At 35.9% G+C, this 20,309-nt stretch overlaps 1 protein-coding gene across 1 annotated transcript in view; it reads left to right on the top strand.

Annotated features, from left to right (window-relative positions):
• Positions 1-17,441, top strand: part of LOC101856621 — a gene marked incomplete at its 5' end in the record, with an annotated part of 24,413 nt that extends 6,972 nt beyond the window's left edge. The window contains 17 exon segments of the mRNA XM_013080820.2: positions 807-1,011; positions 1,958-2,100; positions 2,506-2,699; positions 3,029-3,195; positions 3,987-4,129; positions 5,757-5,939; positions 6,267-6,369; positions 7,808-8,026; positions 8,725-8,874; positions 9,325-9,568; positions 9,849-10,076; positions 10,445-10,540; positions 10,836-11,014; positions 11,618-11,727; positions 12,588-12,750; positions 14,080-14,219; positions 15,047-17,441. Coding sequence (XP_012936274.1) covers positions 807-1,011; positions 1,958-2,100; positions 2,506-2,699; positions 3,029-3,195; positions 3,987-4,129; positions 5,757-5,939; positions 6,267-6,369; positions 7,808-8,026; positions 8,725-8,874; positions 9,325-9,568; positions 9,849-10,076; positions 10,445-10,540; positions 10,836-11,014; positions 11,618-11,727; positions 12,588-12,750; positions 14,080-14,219; positions 15,047-15,275 — 2,896 coding nt within the window.
• Positions 17,442-20,309: the final 2,868 nt, after the last annotated feature.

Raw genomic sequence — 20,309 nt, 5'->3', positions numbered from 1 at the left:
TACCCTGAAGAAGAAGAAGAAGAAGAAGAAGAAGAAGAAGAAGAAGAAGAAGAAGAAGAAGAAGAAGAAGAAGAAGAAGAAGAAGAAGAAGAAGAAGAAGGAGGAGGAGAAGAAGAAGGAGGAGGAGGAGGAGGAGGATTCACCAAAAAAGAGGCTAGGGAATGCCCTATGTTAAATGAAGATAGTGGTTGAGAGGGGTAGAGGTGGGCTTTTCTACGACCCTTCAATAAATGTGTTTACTCGGGCATGATGAGCCCATGTACGGTCCGAAGAGAAACAGCCGATGGAGGCGGATATGTATACTATAGTGCATGACAATCATGTGTGATTCACCCCATACACCCCTCTCCCAACCCAATCTCCTTTGTTGAGTCTGCTTACGAGCAAATATTACAATTCGGGGAGCATGCTTTTGTTCACTTTCCATAAGAGACTAGAAATCCTTAAAGCAAATGTACACTAAGACGACGATAATACCGATCATAGTTGATGTTGTGGTCGTGGCATCTTTTTCCCTTTGATGGGTTCAAATTTTCTCTATCTCCCACATTGTTTTCTGTTTTGATATTGTTTCGTCATGTCGTGTCTGTTAAAGTATAGCTTAACAGGATTTCATGTGTGAGTCGTCATACTGCCATCCTTTTTTTAAAAGAACAAAAAAACTTCTTTTGCTTTTTTTTTTTTTTTTTTTTTGGGGGGGGGGGGGGGGGGGGATAAAAACAACAACTGTCCAAGTCTTTCTCTCAATTCCAAGTCTAATAAACATTTTGTTGTACCTGGAACTTCCCATTTTTTTTCCTCTCTAGGTGTGATTGTCATGGCAATGCTGACAGTTGCACTATGACCAATGATACTTATACTTGTGACTGCCTGTCAAGCACACATACTCAGGGACAGAGCTGTGCTTTTTGTGAGAACAATCACTATAGAAACTTCTCAAGCTTTGACTGTCCTGTCAGCTGTCAGTGCAATCTCGATGGTGTGTTTAATGTCACAGACCCCTGTGATGAGGTAAGTTCTATTTCATGCATGCTTTGGCTTTTCTTTACAAAGGTAACAGCATATAGGGGGCTCTCGTGGTCTAGAGGTTACAGTGTTCGCCTCTCATTCAATAGGGCCAGGGTTCAAAGTATGACAATGACGGAAAATTTTCTTCTCTAAAATTTTCTCTTTTCACATCCTTTCCTGCTCTTTAATGTGTCCCGCATGCTCATTTGACCCTATGCAGTTGTGAGTGCCATAAAACACTTACCAAAACAAAAGGTAATTGGCTTGATTTTTAAGTAACAGTCTCCAAAAGTAACAATTAATTCAACACTATAGTCGTATTCCTTTGACAGGTTATTGAATTGAATATATCAGTAATATTTATGCTCCCAGCTTTTATTGACTTTTACACTGTTATAATATCTAGAAATTCCCCCCTCCATCTGTATTTATTTTCTTGTAAACTATGTATTATCTTTGTAATAATTATTCAGTTTCTCCAGTGCTTTAGCGTGATCTGTGATGTGTTAGAAACAATAAAACATTGTATTGTTCCATGACTGTTGTGGAGAATCACGATGTACAGTCACAAGTAAGCAAACACATTTTTGTGAACCCTAACAAAGTCCAGAAAAGCAGCAGACTGATTGGCCGGAGTATTAAAGACATAACATTTGTGCCACGGTAACTCCCAAGAACGTACTTACGGCTGCTTCTATTTTCATGCATACCGGTATCAAACATTAAATTAAAACTTGTGAAAGTTCCATCAGGTTTTGTTCTTTAGTTCCAAAACCAAATCATGATGCATTTGGATTGTGTGTGACTGTAGGCGTACTTTATATTTTTCTTAACATTAAAATATAAGTTTTTGGGTAAAACATCTTCAGGTTGTTAAGATCAGTTCTAAGATCTTTTCCAGTAGTCCATTACACTATTGAAATCACTCTATGTGTTTTACTGTTCTCAGAATGGTGGAGCATGTAAATGCAAAAAATTCGTTGTGGGCCCCCAGTGTGACTTATGCATGCCTTGGACGTATGGATTTAACGCTTCAAATGAAGAAGGTTGCACGGAATGTGCTTGTAACCTGACTGGTGCATTAAGCTGCAGGTAAGATTAGACTTCTCCAGCAATTTTTAATTCAAGGCTTTTTTCAGTAAAATCCACACAGAAATGTGTTTTTACATGGACATAAAAGGTATTGAGCCAAAAATAAAAAATTCTATAAAAATCTCAAAACCAGAAAAAAATTTTTTATTTTGATGACACCTGATTTCACCACGATGCCTCACATTTTGTTTTGTTTTCTAATTTGTATTTTTTAGTGTTCATATTTTATGATATCTCTCTTATATCTTCAAACCTTCCTTTAAATAGCTAGAGAAATATTAAAATTTACTCATTTTTATATCATCAAATGAGAGTGTTGGAGCAGAAAATATCAAGTGTATAGCTTTTTTTTCTGTACAATACACTGTTTTATGTTTGTTTTCAAAGACTTTAAAACCTTTCCAGCAACATCACAGGAGGTTGTGACTGCAAGCCAAACACTGTGTCTGGAATGTGTGAAAGATGTACTCTAGATCACTATGGGATGGAGACACCAGACGGATGTCAAGCGTGCAACTGTAACACATCTGGGACAATTAATCAGGTCACACAGTGTGATTCAGTCACTGGATTGTGTCCGTGCAAGGACAATGTTGAAGGTAGACAGAGTTTCCCCTTGGAACATGCTGGTTAAATTTCTGGTTACCTTACTCAGGGTCTTGTTTGTGTAGATTTTCTTTATAATGTGCTGATATGTGCTGATGTCTAAGTTATTTAATTGTTATTAACGGATTTCACAATGCTTTTATTAGGTTTGTATCAATTAATAAAGACCTACTGATATATTTTGGTGATAATTTAAACCCACAACCTGTTAGTCCTTTCTCAGACCAAAGTAATCTGTAAGTTTTTATTGCAAGTGTTATGATATAGATCTACTAATCTTTTTTGCTCATTATCTTGAAGTGATTCTTTAAAATTATTTCAGGTAAAACCTGTAGCACATGTAAAGGTGGCTTTTTCAAACTTGACACTGCTAATGCTCAAGGTTGTACAGAATGTAAGTGCCATGAAGTGGGCATGATGCACTCAACCTGCCACAGAGATAACGGCCAGTGTCCTTGTCGTGGAGGTGTCATCACTGACCGTATCTGCGTAAGTAACCTGTGTTCAGTTGAGAGCTAGTTTTTACATCTTGCATGCTTATTGATACCTTAGAGTTACAAAGTTTTAGATCTAGATCTATCTGCTTAGTAACTAATTTTGAGAAATTTGATGTAAAAAAATTTTGAGTTTCAAATGCAGTTATTTAAATATCTTGAGAACTACTCCGAATAATCTTTCGAATTTGATAGAGCAGATAGCTAGTTTCTGACCTCATAATGGTCTTCTTAGTAACACAAAACGGCCAAAAACGTCAGATAGAACTTCATAATTCTATGGTAGTGATTATTATTGTGAAAAGAGAATACACCATATGCGTGAATATGACAAAATATAGCTATGAAAATGGTAAACAGGATTAATGAACTAAATCTGGTTAAAGCCTCCACTACCTTGTGGGTAATCATTGAAATTGAAATGACTAGGGCTAACAGAGAAAACTGTACACATATGGATGGTAGGTAGGCCTAATGTGAAACCTCCTGCGCAATACCCCAAGAAATCCTGAAGAAAAAAAAATATGTGAAAATCCATATCCGCTGATGTCTTTTCGAGATCTGGCTCTTATGAAGATTTTCTTGCCAGGAAGTCATTTTTTCAGACTCTCTTAAACTTGTACAATAGTGATGACAATAACTACTTTATTCGTTGGTGGTGTTGGTGTTGCCTTTACTTTTGTTTAAGAGTGACTTTATCTTTATTTCCTTTGTATTCATTTTCACAGTCAAACTTTGATATTAAAGAAAGATGTAGTTTTAATTAAACCCAAAATTTTTCTTTAGTCTCCGCAGGTGTTGGATGTGAAACCCCTCTATGGCCCTCTCAAAGGGGGTACCCTTGTCACTGTCAGGGGAATATTACTTGGAAACGAAACCCACAATCCATCACTTTTCATTGGAAATGTGCAGCAAGCAGTTTTTGATCTGTAAGATTTTAGAAATGGGCTTTCAGCTTATGTGTACTTGGCTTGCATGTCTTTTGTGATGTAGTAAATTTTTTAAAATCCCTTTGGGCTCCTTTTTTTTTAAAGAGACTGCTTCCCCGTCAATTAAAATACATTGAATCCTTTACTGTATTCTAGAGGAGGAAAGAGCTGGCTAAAACTGGCAAAGAATATTCAGCATCAGGTCATAGGTCCATAATGAACAGGGCTGGTGGAAATACTGAGTGAAAGATCATAATAATGGTGGCTTTAAAGTTCTTATATCTTCACTTGTAGGTGGTGCATCTTCAACACACCGGCAGTAATGATACTATGGTGCCTTATACCTGCCATGAATCAGACTACAAACTGTTAGAGAGATTTCCCAATTACAGTTGAACCTGCTCTAACGGTCACCTGTCCAAGACAGTTACCTGATCACTTCCAGCCTTGTGGGTTTTTTCTACATTATAATGATACTGTCCACCTGCCTAAGACAACCATTTATCTCTTTGACAATGAGTGGCTATCCTGGCTAATTTCCAGTGTATATAGCAGTAGAGTTCTGTGAGAAATTTGAAATTGTTTTCCTTACAGATTGAATCAACATGAGGACAATGTTCCTCAGTGGCTGAGCAATTTTGAAGTGGCCGCAAATAATATTTGTTCATCTTATTTTCCAACTGGATGACACAGCAGAAACTTATAAGGATACTAATTGAATTCATGACTCAGAAGTATGAGATTTTATCAACAACTGCTCCAGTAATATATAGCTACTAATACCTCATATTGTGAGCAGTAAGTAGTATGCTTCCACTTCTTTCACTTGATTTTCCTCCTCTGTTTTCTTCTTTAAATCAAATATTGATGATTATGACAGCGGTTGTGGAATGGCGATGACATTGGTTTTTGTAATTAAGCTTGCGAAGTGAAGGTTTCAGCTCTTTTGAACATGTACGTTGGACCCTGAATATTTTTAAAAAGTACATTGAATTTATATTGTTATGAGCTCTTTATAGGGAGCAGCAGTTTTATCACTTTAAAAATTCGCTTTCTCAGTCACTAATAACCCCTTTAAAGAAGAGAAAAATTGTTCCACTGTGCATTGTTTGAGATACTAAAAGAAATTTGTTGTGGGTGATTTAACTTCTGGGTTTGAAGGACAAAAACTCCCACAAAATAATTTTCTTTCCATTTATCAGCATTTTCTTTTCTTTTTTTTATTGCTTTTTTTAGGCTAACAGTCCCGAAGACACCACTGTCTGTACGGATACTATTTGTTAGAGAAGGTTACTTTAATCTAATATGATTGGCCTACACATCTCGCCAAGATAGATTTCTTGAAATCCAGGTTATGATATTGCTATTTGGATGAATACCAGCAAGCAATTGAACTATCAAGAGACAGTGGAAAAGATTTGCTTTTGAAATAGTCTTGAATCCATTGCCTAGACTCAAATAATTTTAAGGGGGCAATTATTGTTCATATTTTTTTTTTATCTTCAACTTACTAGATTATTCTCTTTTTTAAAGTAAGATAAATTTCTGTCTTGAGGTCATTGTGATTGTCATGATGAAAATTATAATATCTTGTTACTTATCTATCACTTGTTACTTTCATCTCCAGTGATGACAGTGCCTTGGTGTTCAAAACTGTAGCCCTACCCAGCACCACAGGACCAAAGAGTGTTCCCGTCAAACTCAGTTGGAAACAGGTGGATGTTCCTCTAGACCTCAATACATCGTTCAGCTTCAGACCCAACCCTGTAGTGAACCCACGCACAGGAGCTGGTCTCACTACATTCATCAGGTAGACTTTTGAATTACCATAGATATCAGATTCTCAAAGTTTTATATTAATATTGCAGGAACCTCTTCATTTGGAGAGGAATAGAGATCTCGAGTAGCATTTTATTTAATTTGACTCTTAGAGAACTTTTCAGCCTCTCCTGTAAGAAAGTAGCGGCTGCTTGCATGATGTTAATCCTGTATGTTTATTCCATTGAAGTTTGAGCCATTTGCTGTTTTGTTCTGGCTTATGTTGTTCTTATGACTGTTAATGTGATATTGTTGTCAGTCTGCTGATGTGCTGATTTTAGTCCTATTTTTCATCTTGTTTTATTGGTTTTATTCTCAGTGGAGGATGCTTAATACAACTTTCTGGCACCAATTTGGAGAGTGTGCAGTACCCAAAACTGAGTGTCCAGAAAGTAGGGAATCCAGACAGTTCTGCAGTGTCTGTAAGTCCATGTTGAGAAAACCTGTCTGTCTTTTATTTTGTGTTTCTTGGACAATCCACGCTTTTCAGCAAGTTGAATTGACCTGGAGGAAGATGTAACTTAACGTCTTTTAAATAACCTCGTGTGTACTGTACCTAAAATGTTACGGGATTCTCAAAAGTTTTTACTTTTTGATGTTGTAACTGACATTAATTGTACCAGCCATTAAAAACTGTTTAAATGAAAAATGTTCTGAATTCTGAGTTAATTGTGATTTAACTCATTCACTGTGCCAAGCTGTGGGGGACGGCGCGGCTAAAGTGCCCGTCAGTTCGCTAAGCCGCCACCGGCGGCTCGAGAACCGACGTTCAATTTTAGCTTAGATTCTATTCCAATCCACATTTACATGTTAAAATAAAGGTCGTAATATAATGTTGACTTTCAAGTCAAGTGTTTCCACTGAAAATCGAAAGTTTTGATTCAGTTTTGAAACACGATTTCGAAATTTATGCGACTTTGTTTTATCGCGATGCTCAAGTTATCGCCCAGACGCCAGTCTTACTACTTTTTCACAACAAAATATATCATTATTTTGCACACTGAAGAAATGTAGGACTCTTTTTTAGAATATTTATACGATTGGGCCCAAATTGCCATTGCTCTGTTATTGAGAAATCAATATTTTTCAGTGCTATTGTCAAATTATTTTTTTCTCCAGAAAATCACTATTTTTTTGTGAAAGTACCACTCAAGACATGTGTAGGTTTATTCTAAATGCAATTCTGAATAATTCCATATACGATACGAGTGTTCTTTTTCTGTTTGTGAATGCATCTTGTCCATTTTTTAAGATTAAAAATTTTTTTTTTTCAATGTCGGTTATCATAATCCAAATGTGCAAATTTTATGAAATGTATATAAATGACTACAAATTTTTCAATATTTTACAGCTCCATAATCATTTATGGTTATTTGGATGTATCATTTGACTCGGTGCAAACATATTTTTTGAGTTTCACCGAAGATGGTAAATTTTTTATTTTCAAATTTTATCCGAATCCAAGCAAAATTGTGTTACGTAATCGCCTCTTACAGGAACAAATGTTGAAACATGCACAAATAAACATTACAGATATATTTTACAAATCATATTAAAAATTTTGGTGTATAATATGTTAATATTTATTTGAATTTGTAGCCTCAAAGACCTTTGAACTGCGCACTAGTCATCATCTCATTTCGACTTCCCAAAAAAAAATTCGCCCGTAAGCCGAAAATAATACGTAGCGAATGAGTTAAAGGAAAAGGAAAGTGTATATGTATAATTGTATTCTCTTTAATTTTTTGTTGAGTACTCAAAATATCATGTTAAGTATGTGAAAACAGCCTTTTGGTTTCCCATAATTTATAACGATTTCCATCAATGTTCATTCTCTCCCTCTGTTCTTTCTTTTTTCAGATCTGCAGACATGTTGACAGTGATGTCATCTGTGGAACACCAGATCTAAAAAATTTGTCCTTACCAAATAATCCAAGTGATCAATATAAGATGACAGCAGTCTTTGATGGCCTGTCATTTTCTAACATCGGAAACCTTGAAGTTGTTGACGACCCAGTCTTTGATTACAAAGGAACTATAAAGTTTCAATATCCATTTGAGACAACAATCTCACTTTCAGTAAGTCATGATTTATAAAAATGTTTCCTCTTTAAATTATCATCTATTGCTATAGAATCCATGTGTTTTTGATTTTACAATTGTTTTCCTAATTTCTTTTTTGTTCAGTGAATTCCAAACGAATCAGAACATTGCAAATGAATTTTTTTTTTCACTGTTTTAAAAACATAGTAGTTTACAGTGCTTTGGCCCAGTTGTATATCTTTCCCTTACAGGGAGCTGTGAACCTCAAAAATAGTCGAGTATTTTAGTCGTCTATCCAGTTGTCTGAAGACATGTTATGTTTATAAACTTTATCAAAAGCAGTATAAGTTTCTTTTAATGTCGGCAAAAGAAATCTGCAGACTTGGTCAGTACGTGCTAGCTGAGCCCGAGGAGTCCAAGATTCAAGAATTACTGGGCCTAAAGGAAGTCAGGGCTAAATATAACCCGGTGCTGTAAGGATTACTAACATAAGTAATATAATATAGCAAAGTTCTCAACTGGCTTCTACACTTTAAAACTTTATCTTGTTGCCAGTCAAGTTTACATTAATTATTGTGTTTATTTTATTCTCATCCATTGTTCACCTTTGAAATTGTATGATTGCTAGAAATGGGTTGAAAAAGTATGTGTGCCTTGGTAAAAATTAGTTTCCTGGAAAGATACAAAGGGGTATGTTCTCAAGTCTCTGAAGCTTAATGCATTTTCTTCTGCAGGGAAAACGTCTATTGAATGGTTGCCATGACAACAACTACAAAGTGCTGCTTGGTGTTGTACACTGTGATATTAAGAGTATTTCCAACTCAGGGATAGAATGCTCACCACCTAAGTCTGCTCCAAATGGGAAAAGGTCACATGAAATAAAGGTAAGGCTGGAACAAAAAAGGCTTCCGCCCTAATTTAAGTAGATTCTATTTTTTTTAAATTTTGCAAACTTTTATACACAAATAAGTTGAGATGTTTTGTTACCCAGGTTGAATATGTGTAAGTTTATAGAGCCATAATGGGTCTCTTAAGCATTTCATTATATACTTTTTGTTTACAGTGTTAAAAGGATAGTACTTTTCCTCTTACAGAAAGGTATATATCTATTTTTTTTCTGCAGTACACACTAACTGGCCTTTGTGCACCTTGAGAAAAGGAGGAAGCATCTTTTCATATCATCCAACAAAGTTGAGAATTATGACCAAGTAGTTTAGAAAGAGGCTTTGATTGATGGAGCTCACAAGTTGAATCTTTCAACTTTACTTACCTAATTAAAAGATGCATTAATATTATTATGACTGTGTGACTTTCCTCTTTTTTTGTGTCCCCAGATTTCTATTGGGAACATTGAAAGGGTTGTTGGCACCGTGGAATACCTGGAGTTTTATGAGACAACTGGGTTTATCATCATCATCAGCTGTGTTGCTGCTGTGATTCTCATTGTAATTGGCATCATCATAATTTGTTGTTGCTGCCGGTATAGGAGGAATAAGAAATCACCCCCAACACTTGACAACTTGGATCACAAGAACTTGGTCGCTTCTGAGCCTCGTAGTATGAACGATTACGCAGAATGTGAGTCAAAGTTTGAAGCTATAGATTATTAATTGGGACATCAAAAGAAACAGGCAGCAGTGCACAGACCGATGATGAACGTTCAGGATTCTGCTTGAGTTTGAAAAGTTTTTTGTTCAGTTATTTGTGTCATATATTTAAAACAATTTTAAATGATTCACTCAAAATTATGGTATGAAGGGCTCTGGAGCTAAAAAGTGAAATGTATAGGTGACATGTTCTCTATGATAGGCTTGATATTTTTTTAATATGTATATTTTGTTTGTGTTTGTCATTCCAGTGAACAGCGTCATGGACCAACCACCAACTTCCAACGGCTTTCATGGCAATATCCATATGGAAACAGTCATCAAGGAACCAAAGAAGGGCATTGTCAATTCCAGTGCTGAGGATGCTGTATTAATGGAGGACTTCTTGCCCCATATAGAGCCAGGGTTGAGAGAGGATGTCAGCTTATGCTATGTGGGAAGGGGACATTTTAATTTAGGACGTAATCCAATATTCAAAGGTAAGAACTTCATAGAGCACACTACTGTGCCATATGTTCAGTGCCAGATTCAGGTCTCCTCAGTAGTCTCTCATAATTTTTTACTCTCATCTCTTTGCCATAATGCAGTCTCCAATTTGCATGTGTATCACTTTGGCAGTAAATTTGAGTAAATTTTTTTCCTGTTTTTTCTCCGAAATACTGATAGTCTGTACTATCATGGTCTCATTTCACATAATACTAACATACTCTTGAAGTAATCAGTTTTTCAACTGGTAAGTTATTGTTGAAAAAAATACTGTAACAGCCATTGGCATTGCAACATTTATGACATTATGGCCATTGCCATTGTACAGAATAAAAACATATTTGGTCTTTCTAACTCACAGGGAAGCAAGCCATTCTGTGTGATGGAGCCATACAAAAGAATGGGAAGCCTGTGATGAAGCTGACTATAAAAAGTCTGACAGAACCAGTTGCTCAAGGTATCGATAAATCTAATTTGGTTGCTCAAAGTATAACAGTTTTTTAAAAGTTGCAGTATTTAGAGTTTGCTGTGTGGCTTTGAAACTATTTTATCATATTGTAGAATTCTCTGCACAAGTTCTATGTTCCTTTCATTACAAATGGGTGGATTGAAGAAATCCTTTTTGTGCTGAGTGATAACCCAGTTTTGTTTGTACAGACCATACAGTGAATGATCACATACTTTTGAACCTTGTTTTCAAAACTATTAGTATTACCTTTTAAAAATTAACTTTATTACTTTATTCTCTTCAGACTCTCTTCTGCCTCTCTGGGCCAACCAGGCCTTAAGCGAGTGTCTTAGGTTACGTCGCTATACCCATACACATGTTCTCAGTATCTATGGGATTGGTGTGGACAAACAACGTTTTCATATATTGTACCCTCATATGGTTCAGGGTACACTGAAAGCTGTCATTTCAAACACTGATAAGGTAAGTGCTGTAGAAGTCTCTTTGACTGGTGAGAAGTATTTTTAAACATCAGCTGCTTTATGGAAAACAAAAACAAATCAATTTGCTTGCAGGCGAATGCTTTATGAAACAATTAATGTTTTTTTGACAAAAATTATATAGATGATAACCATTTGAGTAAGATTCATATTGTGACTCAGCTATTTTTAGATAAATATTTTTATTGGGACTAGTCTAGAAAGCTCATGCTCTGCAGGCGATGTATTGAGGACATGTCGTTACAGATGGTAAAAATTGACTAAAATAGATCTTTCAGCATACTCTATAAATAGTTTTTGCATCATGGTGAAATATCATTCCCTTTTTAAATTTCTGATGACACGCATTTATACCTCTATGTAAAGATATTCATTTTTTGTACATTTCTAAAAGATATGAGACCATGTGTCAAACCTTTATTTCTTCGGACTACAAGTTCACACATATAATTTCTCTGTATAACTTGAAATATTTCGAAGTACCTTTCTTTATGTCAGATCTTAACACCATTCATTCATAGAGATACCTTGTGGAACATAACCCCACTCATTTCCTTTCCCTTGTTTTCTTTTTTTCTTCGTACAGGAATTCAGTGTGAGGCAGCTGCTTGCTTTCAGTCAACAAGTTGCAGAGGGAATTGATTTCCTGGCCTCTAAAGACATTACACATAAAGATGTGGCAGCCCGAAATTGTTTGTAAGTTGGGAAGAAGTTCATTCAAAATTATTGTGACCTCACTTGACCTTGACCAACAATGATTTATTTATAGAGGCACCAGCCATAATCCATGTATATTTGACCTCACTATATGAGTCAAATTATTGTTATTGTAAGGTGGCACAGAAAGGGATGTGCTATTGTTTGACCTAGACAGCTGTTGTGTCTCTCAATGTACTCTTGTAGTCGGTATTGAATGGACAACCCTTTTTCTTTTCTTCTGTGGAAAAAAGTAAAAAGGAACAGTGTCTACAGTTTCTTAACAATTGTGAAATCAGGTGCTGAGCATTTTTTGGCATCTGAAGTTATTGGTATCATTTTAAAACTTGTTCATTTGTCTTGCTTTGATTTTAAAAAATACCTATCTGTCTATCAGGGACATGAGTCAAGCTATTTGCATATGAAGGAAGTAGAGGTGAAATTAACCAGAAAAAGGCCACGAAATTTGGGTGACTTCCAAAGCTTGAGCTTCCTGGGAAACTCCGAATTTATATTTTTTTAGCCTTTGGTAAATATTTTTCAGTAAAATCCACACAGAAATGTGGTTTCAAATGGACATAAAAAGTGTTGAGCCAAAAAAAAGTTTTCAAAGAGAGAGGTGAAAATTGCTACATGGGCAGAATAAAAATTCAGGTTCTCCGATTTCATTATTTTGATGAGTGCCTGATTTCACCATGATACCGCACAGTCTTATGTGATTTTCACTGGTGTCTGCTTGTTTTGCTGAAATTGAAACTTTAAGCTAATGGTATTACAGTATTAGAACAGATGACTTTCCCCTAAATATCAATGACTATTTCTAGTTGGAACTTATCAATTTGTGTTTGGTATTATTTCAGCTTGGATGACGTTTCTGTTGTGAAGCTGGGTGATGCAGCGTTCTCCTGGGACTTTTACCCTGATGAATATGTCTATGATGATCAGAGAGAACGCTATTTGCCCTTGCGATGGATGGCTCCAGAGAGCATCAGTGATGGTTACTATGACAGCAGAACAGATGTGGTAAGCTGAATGGCTGTATTTTGTTTTTGTTTTATTGTTGTTGTTTATAGAATGTACAGCCTTCCATGGTAGGTCTCAAGTCTTATGTACAATGACAGAACAAATAGACAGCTACCAGAAGGGGTGACAGGAGTCTGTATTATCACTTTTTTTTTTCTCCAATTGTAAAATTTATTATGGCTAGTGCAAATAGCAACAAGAAATGTGAAGCATCGTGGTGAAATCAGGCGCTCGATAAAATAATAATGAAATTAAATCGAAGATATCGTAATTTTTCTCAAATTTTTGTTTTTAACTCAAAACTTTTTATGCCCACTTAAAAACACATTTACATGCGGCTTTTACTGAAATACATTGGCACACAAAAAATGTAAATTTTCCATTTACAAGGACTCTCAAGCTATGGAAGTCGCCAAACTTTGGCGACCATTTTCTCGCTAATTTTACCTCTAAAACCAGGTGACACCCCTCCTTCCCCACCCCCACTTCCTTCAATCGCGAATATCTTGACTTCTATTGAAGATAGATGGGTACTTTTTTCAACAAAAGCATGATAAATCAGCAAGCTTTAAGATGATACCTATAACTCTGTGAGAGTAGAACATATCTCTGGACACGCTCTCAAAGAACTGCATTATCTGTCCCTTCATACCACAGTGTGTTATTTGAACTCATTCATGCTTAGTATCTCCTATTTTCCATACAATTGGTAGGTTTTAGTGATCCGTGACTTCAGTGTACAATCCCAAACATGGTTTGGTAGAGCAGTGTTTTGATTTCCTTTCTCTGTTGAGCTGGAGTAGAAAGACACAGCAAACAGTGAAGTGTAACTAATTTAAGCGTCAGAACCTATGCTTCAGGAAGATGATGATTTCATTCTCCAACGCCATTCATGCAGACATTTCTGTCCCTCACACTGAACTTGTATTTGTATGTTCAGTGTCTTTTCTGTTGTTATATAAAGCCATGGCATTCTTTTCATCTAATGTCCGAGATAAGATAACTCAGATGGTGTTTAAACGTTGCCCAGTGAGTAGTGAGTGCAAGTGTAATAATTCACCTTTACTACTGATTACTACCTTTCTCCGTTCTAAAGATAGGCGACAATTTGTTGTAGTGTGCAAATCTAGTTCTAGCAGTCAAATCTAAGGAGGCTCAGATGCTCAGACGCTGTAGGCATGAATGACAAATTTTTAAGAGCTCAAAGGATTACAGCCAGAAGGTAGAACAAGCCATTGCAATAGTAATGCTGTATTTTCTTCCAGATAAACTTCCATGGTACTCATACTGTTCCAAGAAACTCATGAAGTGTGTGAATTCTCTCCTCAGTGGTCATTTGCTGTCCTGGTGTGGGAACTTCTGACGCGTGGGTGTTTACCATTCCATGAGGTGACAGAAGCTGATGATGTCAGAGAGTATATTCTACAGGGCTACATCCTTGGAAAGCCTGAGACTCTTTCTAATGATGTGTAAGTAAAACACACATTCCGTCATGTTCAATAGAATAGTGATGTTAGGCTGTAATGATTCACAGGTATTTTTTCTTTTCTTTTCTTTTTTCTCATTATTTTTCAAAGGCTCGAAAAGTATTTCTAAACTTTTATTGGAAGCCATCTTCATATTTTTTGTTTTGTTTTAGTGGAGGTTTTACGGCATATCAGAGTAGAGTGCCCTTTGGTTTTTGGAGATTCACTTAATTTTCCTTAACACTTTTGCATTATCTTAATATACTTCAAGGTTTTTAAAATGAAAGTTGCCAACAACTTTAGGGAGGTTTGCAAATACTATTTTTGCTACCCGGTATGTTTGTTGAATTGTTTTAACTAGGCAACTTATAATTATCTGGGAATTCCACACCATACTTTTCAATTGGATTGTGAGACAAGTGTTATCGATGTTACTTTATGTAGAAAGAGGACACATCCTCCCCAATAGTTTTACTTTTGGTCTGATAAGTTAGGAAACAAAACATAATATGAATTCTACAATATCAGCATCCCCATACTTTCATTTTTCAAATTAATTAAAAATGTAATATTGTGGGGCAATTCCACACCCACATGAGCACACATGCCAAAATGAAAATAAAAAGACAGACATATGAGAAATTAAAGCTAAATTGAAAAATAAAACATGGCAGACAGAAGCAAATGATAAAAGCTGAATGTCAAACAGATTTCTGTTGGTTCTAAGGGCTGTAAGTGGGGGTGTGGAATTCCCCTACCTTCCCATACTTCTTTGTACATAGTATTCTAACAATGAAAAACTTGAAATGCATTCAAATATCTGTCCACAGTTACGACTTGCTACGGACATGTTGGTCACTAGAGAATGAAGTTCGGCCCTCCATTGCCTCCGTTGCTCGGAAGCTTGGAGAAATCTTGGAAGCAGATGATGATGATAACACATATGCCAATGCATCATCAGTTTCATCGTACAGAATTCAAGGCAAGGCCTCCACCCCACGTGCTCATGACAATTCTGAAGAACACATCTACAGCACAACAAACTTAAGTCGAGTTTGATATCCAACTTTTCTCCCTCCTGAAAGTTTATAAAATGGAGAAAAAAATCCCCTCCAAGGTCTTGCAAGTTTATATACCTTTCTTGGCTGCAGCCCTTATAGCCGAGTTCCCATTATGGGTCTGTGCCTTCCTTAACCAAAGCAAACATAACTCAGGAGCATTGCTAGAAAACTGACATTAAATATTTATTAATTAAAAATATACTTTTATTACATCAGGAATGGTTTGGGCACAAGAAGAACTTGTTTTGGAATGCATATTATCATTTCTAATATTACGTTTGAAGGATTAACAGTTAACCACAATTAAAATGTTAATTTTCCTTTCTTGATTCATTTCTAATTGCAACCTGATCACATCCTCTATGCACAAACACTGCTGGTCTACATTGATTTCACTGTCAGAAGCCCGTCACTCATCACTGGCACTGCACTCACAATATACTCACATTCAATATCTGAAAGCTTTTCTTGCTAATTTGACTTATTTCTGCAGCTTTCATGAAATGGAAATGATGCCCATGAAATTACAGTTAAACTTTCTTTTCAATCGCATCTTTATTTGAGGTCTGTGTCCGTTCAATTCTAAACTTTGCTTATTAACGGAACTAAAGTGATAGTAAAAGCACTAATTCTGAATTTGTCCCCCTCCAGATAGAGTGTCAATGATCTTTGTTTGCACTGCTTATTATTTTCTTGGCCATTTCTTCAGTCCCTCATCACTGGTATACTGATGACATTCTTGATTGCACACTAGCGGGCCATCCCTGGATATACCAGTGATATTCAAATGAAAGAGTTGATGAGTTTTTTTGGGGGGTTGGAGAAGCAAATTGAGAGTGACTAAAGTGAGGTGCATGACTTTTTTAAACTAGTTGTTACTGTTCTAATCACCCAACCTTTTCACTTTCCCATTCCAGCCCTCGTCTGAGTTGTGATACCATGGCCACGGTGAAGACTTTTGGTCAGAGATAGATGTGTAGCTTGTTCAGTCAGTCGAGTGCTGTAGGTTAAAAACCATCTGGAAAAGGGCCCTGTCACAAATATTAATCTTCAATTTAAAGTGTGCTCTTGATCTCTAGTTCTGCTCATACTTGTTTACTAGTGCTAGTTTCTAAGCTTGCTAAAATCATACCACCGCTTGTAGGCCTCATATATATATATATATGCATATATTATATATATCGTTGAAGATTCCTGCTTTACTTTGCATTCTCTCTCCAATTAGCTGTGACAAATCACAGGCTTGTTGGCTTCGGACTACAGTTATTATTATAACTGACTAAAAGAATTGTGTGTTGTAGTCAGAAGCCACAATGACAATTTATTGACAGCGGGTTTTTTGTTTTCACTTAGGTCCATTGTTGCCCCGTTGCATGAATGTGAAGGAAAGTTCTTACTTCATCCGCAGACAGATAAAATGCTTCTCCAATCCCAAGTGAATTGTTTTCTTACTAATGGTAGGCCCATATTGGTTGCTTCAGTTTAGTGTAAATTGATTGCTGCGTCACAGTTCACTCTAGACCCCAGTGAGACTATTGTTCTAAGTTTTCCATACTGGCTTTAAAAATAAATGAACTAAACTATATAACATGGCTCCAATCAAGATAAAGATAAAGGTAAGACGTAATATGACAGGAAATTATAGCGCCAATGCATCGTCTGTGCTACATTAGAATTAGGCATGAAAAGTTAATCTTTTGCGGTGACTTTCTATTTGTATTCCAAAAATCTACGAACTTCTTTGCATCATTGATTGACTTGAAGACCAAGAAATAATTCTAGGATTTTTTGGCTTGTGAGAAAATAGGTAAATGAATGTAGTCATACATGAATGTAAACAATGAAAACAATTGTATTAATGAATTAATGCACGATTATGTAGCTATTGTTCAGCTGTTTGTAGAGGTGTGGACTTTTTCTTGTTTTGGCCTCTGTAGAGCCTCACAACAGACTGGGAATTTGCATATATTTCTATAGGACATCCTCTTTTTGCCTGTCTTTTCATTGAGCCTTTAAAAATAAAATTACCTAATTGTGCATTTCCACTCTGAGGTTTTTATTATGGTGTGTGTGAAGAGGTAGAGATTCTTTTCTCTTCTTTAAAAAAAAAAAAAATTTATTTTGCTTTTTCAATTTAAGACCAGATGAAGATTGCTTAGAAAAAGGATAATGCACAGAACGTCTTCCTCATGAAACGGTTCGTGAAACCTTTTAAATACTTGGTCACGCTCTCGTGCATTCTGTGGTGTTCACAGGGTAGGAGCTGTTTATGGAATTAGCTGTCCCCGTCGTTTTATGCAAGAAAAAATCTCAAATTATTCAAACTGAGCCCAAAAATGTGAAATTATGCGATTCTTTTAATTTTCACAAAGAATGATAAAGCAAAATAATAAGAAATTAAGCTAAAAATGATCAAATTTTGCTAAATTATGCTGGATGCATAAAACCATGGGGACAGAATTCGTGTGACATGGTCTAGAAGGGTTTAGTGTATTGTCAATGTTGATACTATGGCTCTTTCATGATGATAACATTGTTTTTTTCTTAATGAAAAAAAGAATGTTTTGTACTTCAATTTGTTATCATTAAAACACATCTATTGTTGTACATATATGTGTATAAACATTTCTCTCTTTTGCCAAAGCCATCAGCTTAAGTGCACGTACTTAACTTATTCAAACGAAAAACTTATGGATGCATTGCTTTAATTATTAATGGGTACTGAAGGTCAAAGAAGGATTAATAAAATAAGGGAAGGGTATTTCATCCACTCCCCCTCCCCACTTTCCCAGGCTTATGGACCTTGGTTTTAGAAAGCCTGGCCGGGTCTGTACATATATAAATATAAAGATTATGGAGTTAAAAAGTTTCCAAAAGGAAAAAGTTATGGTGTGTGCTACAAAAAGAAATTTATTGTAAAAGTAAAAAGTTTTATGTAATTTGAAGAAGTTTCTTCTGCACATAAAACGACAACTTTTTATGTTATGATCAATTTACAAGTATTTCACAATGTATTCGTTGAAAGACACCATATGCCTTGTTCATCTCTTAGAGCATTGCTTCATTGTGTTTATGCTGTGAGTTCTTTCTTATAGTGTGACTTAAATTGAAGAATAAGCTTGAGTTTATCCCTCCAAGCGTCAACAGCCGATTAAATCGACCGTAAGTTTCGTTCTGTGGTGTGTGTTGTAGCCAATTTAATCTATCCTATTTTTCATATCCCTAGACGCTATAACTCCTTCAAAAATGAGCTCTACTACTACTACCTATTTTTTTTATTCTACTTTCGAAAAATGTATAGGTTCATGGCCTTTACTTGCTTGGTTTGCCTGTTTTCGAGCATTTTCCAATGTAATATGGTGAAATATAATTTTCCTTGACATTACAGGCTATTTTTGTTACTGACATTTGGAGGGTTAAGAACACTGCTTCAAAGATTTGATTGTGGAAGAAAACTGTGCCTTCTCAACAGAAATGAATGTTCAAAGATGTGAAAGAGAGACAGAAGAGCAAAGTGTGGACTGCATTAACGAGAGTGGAAGAATGAAATACAGAGAGAGAGAGAGAGAGAGAGAGAGAGAGAGAGAGAGAGAGAGAGAGAGAAAGAGAGGGAGAGAGAGAGAGAGAGGGAGGGAGGGAGAGAGAGAGAGTTATGGGGGCATCCACAACCCTTAACTATGCAATTATGACCATTTTTGCTGTTTAGCATCTGGCCTCCTTGCCACAAGATGTCAAGTGTGTTGTAAATGTTAGATTGATATTGTTTTCACAACATCGTCATTTTTAAATTGATTTTTTTATTTTTAGCCCAGCAAATCTGAGATGTTAAATAAGAATTGATGTAAAATTCATACTGTATGAAATGTGAAATGAGGCATGTATAACATTTGTTAATAGTTCATACCTTTCATAGAACTGTGCTAAAGTATGAGTTTTTTTGTGTCTTGTTTAAAACACTTTAATCACAATTCAGTTAATCAGTTAAGCTGTACTTTGCTTTTATATTCTTCTTTAGCTGACATTAACTTTACAAAGTTGTTTTGAAGAGACGTTTATGAACACCCTGATGTGATACCATTACCGTTGTTGAAATAAATTATGATTTTTTAAAGAAAAGTGTTTTTCTTGGATGAGTAATTATTACGGTAACACTTGGTAACAATTACATGATGATTTGTAGTATCTTGAAAGTTCTGAACTCTAAAGTGTAGTGCAGCACACATTTACGTCGTAACTTGCATCTCCCATTTGAATACATTGTACCAGTTGCACCAGATAAAGCCTCTCATCAAGGTGATGGTGAGTTTCTAGACCACAAATCATTACATGGGGTGGAAAACAGTGCATGTGAACTCAAACTTTTAACTTAATTTTTAATTAATTTTTTTTGCAACTACTAGCTTTGTTTACATGTGCACCAAGAAAATGGATTTTGTCCCCTGATTGAATTGAATGAGATTTACAATTTCAAAATATAATGTAAAACAAATTCTCCAATCATCAAGACAAAAAGCAGCTCCCTTGCATCAAATTGTCAGAACCAGCTAAGACGATGATTATAGATATGCCCACCTTTATCAAAAACTTTTACTTCAGCTTTGGACTTAAGCACCAACAGCCTTTCTCTGTGTAATTTGAGAAAAACTTCACGCTTTTTCCTTGCTGACAACAACTCTTGTCACTAAGGAGACACGCTTCTCCAAATAAAAATGTTTGCTGATGTCATATGATGAAAGTCTTAAGGGAACACAATAAAAACAATGTGACATATTCTGCAACTGAGAAAGGATTGAGTCATAGGATAATGTAAAATCAGAAGAGATGGAAGATATGTCAGAAGCGAATTACAGTGAAACCTGCCCTGACGGCCACCTCTATAAGACGGACACCTGTACAAACGGACACTTTCCATTTCCCCCCTTGCGTTTTTTCTATATAATTTAACTGTGTAAAACAGGCACCTGTCCAACGCGGCCGCGGCCACCATATTTTAACACACAAGCCCTATCACACTAAGCAATTACACCTGTCT

This window comes from Aplysia californica, unplaced genomic scaffold (genome assembly GCF_000002075.1).
Source record: "Aplysia californica isolate F4 #8 unplaced genomic scaffold, AplCal3.0 scaffold00006, whole genome shotgun sequence".
Classification (NCBI taxonomy): domain Eukaryota; kingdom Metazoa; phylum Mollusca; class Gastropoda; order Aplysiida; family Aplysiidae; genus Aplysia; species Aplysia californica.
The sequence above is the reverse complement of the archived record's forward strand: the minus strand, read 5'-3'. Positions and strand labels throughout refer to the sequence as shown.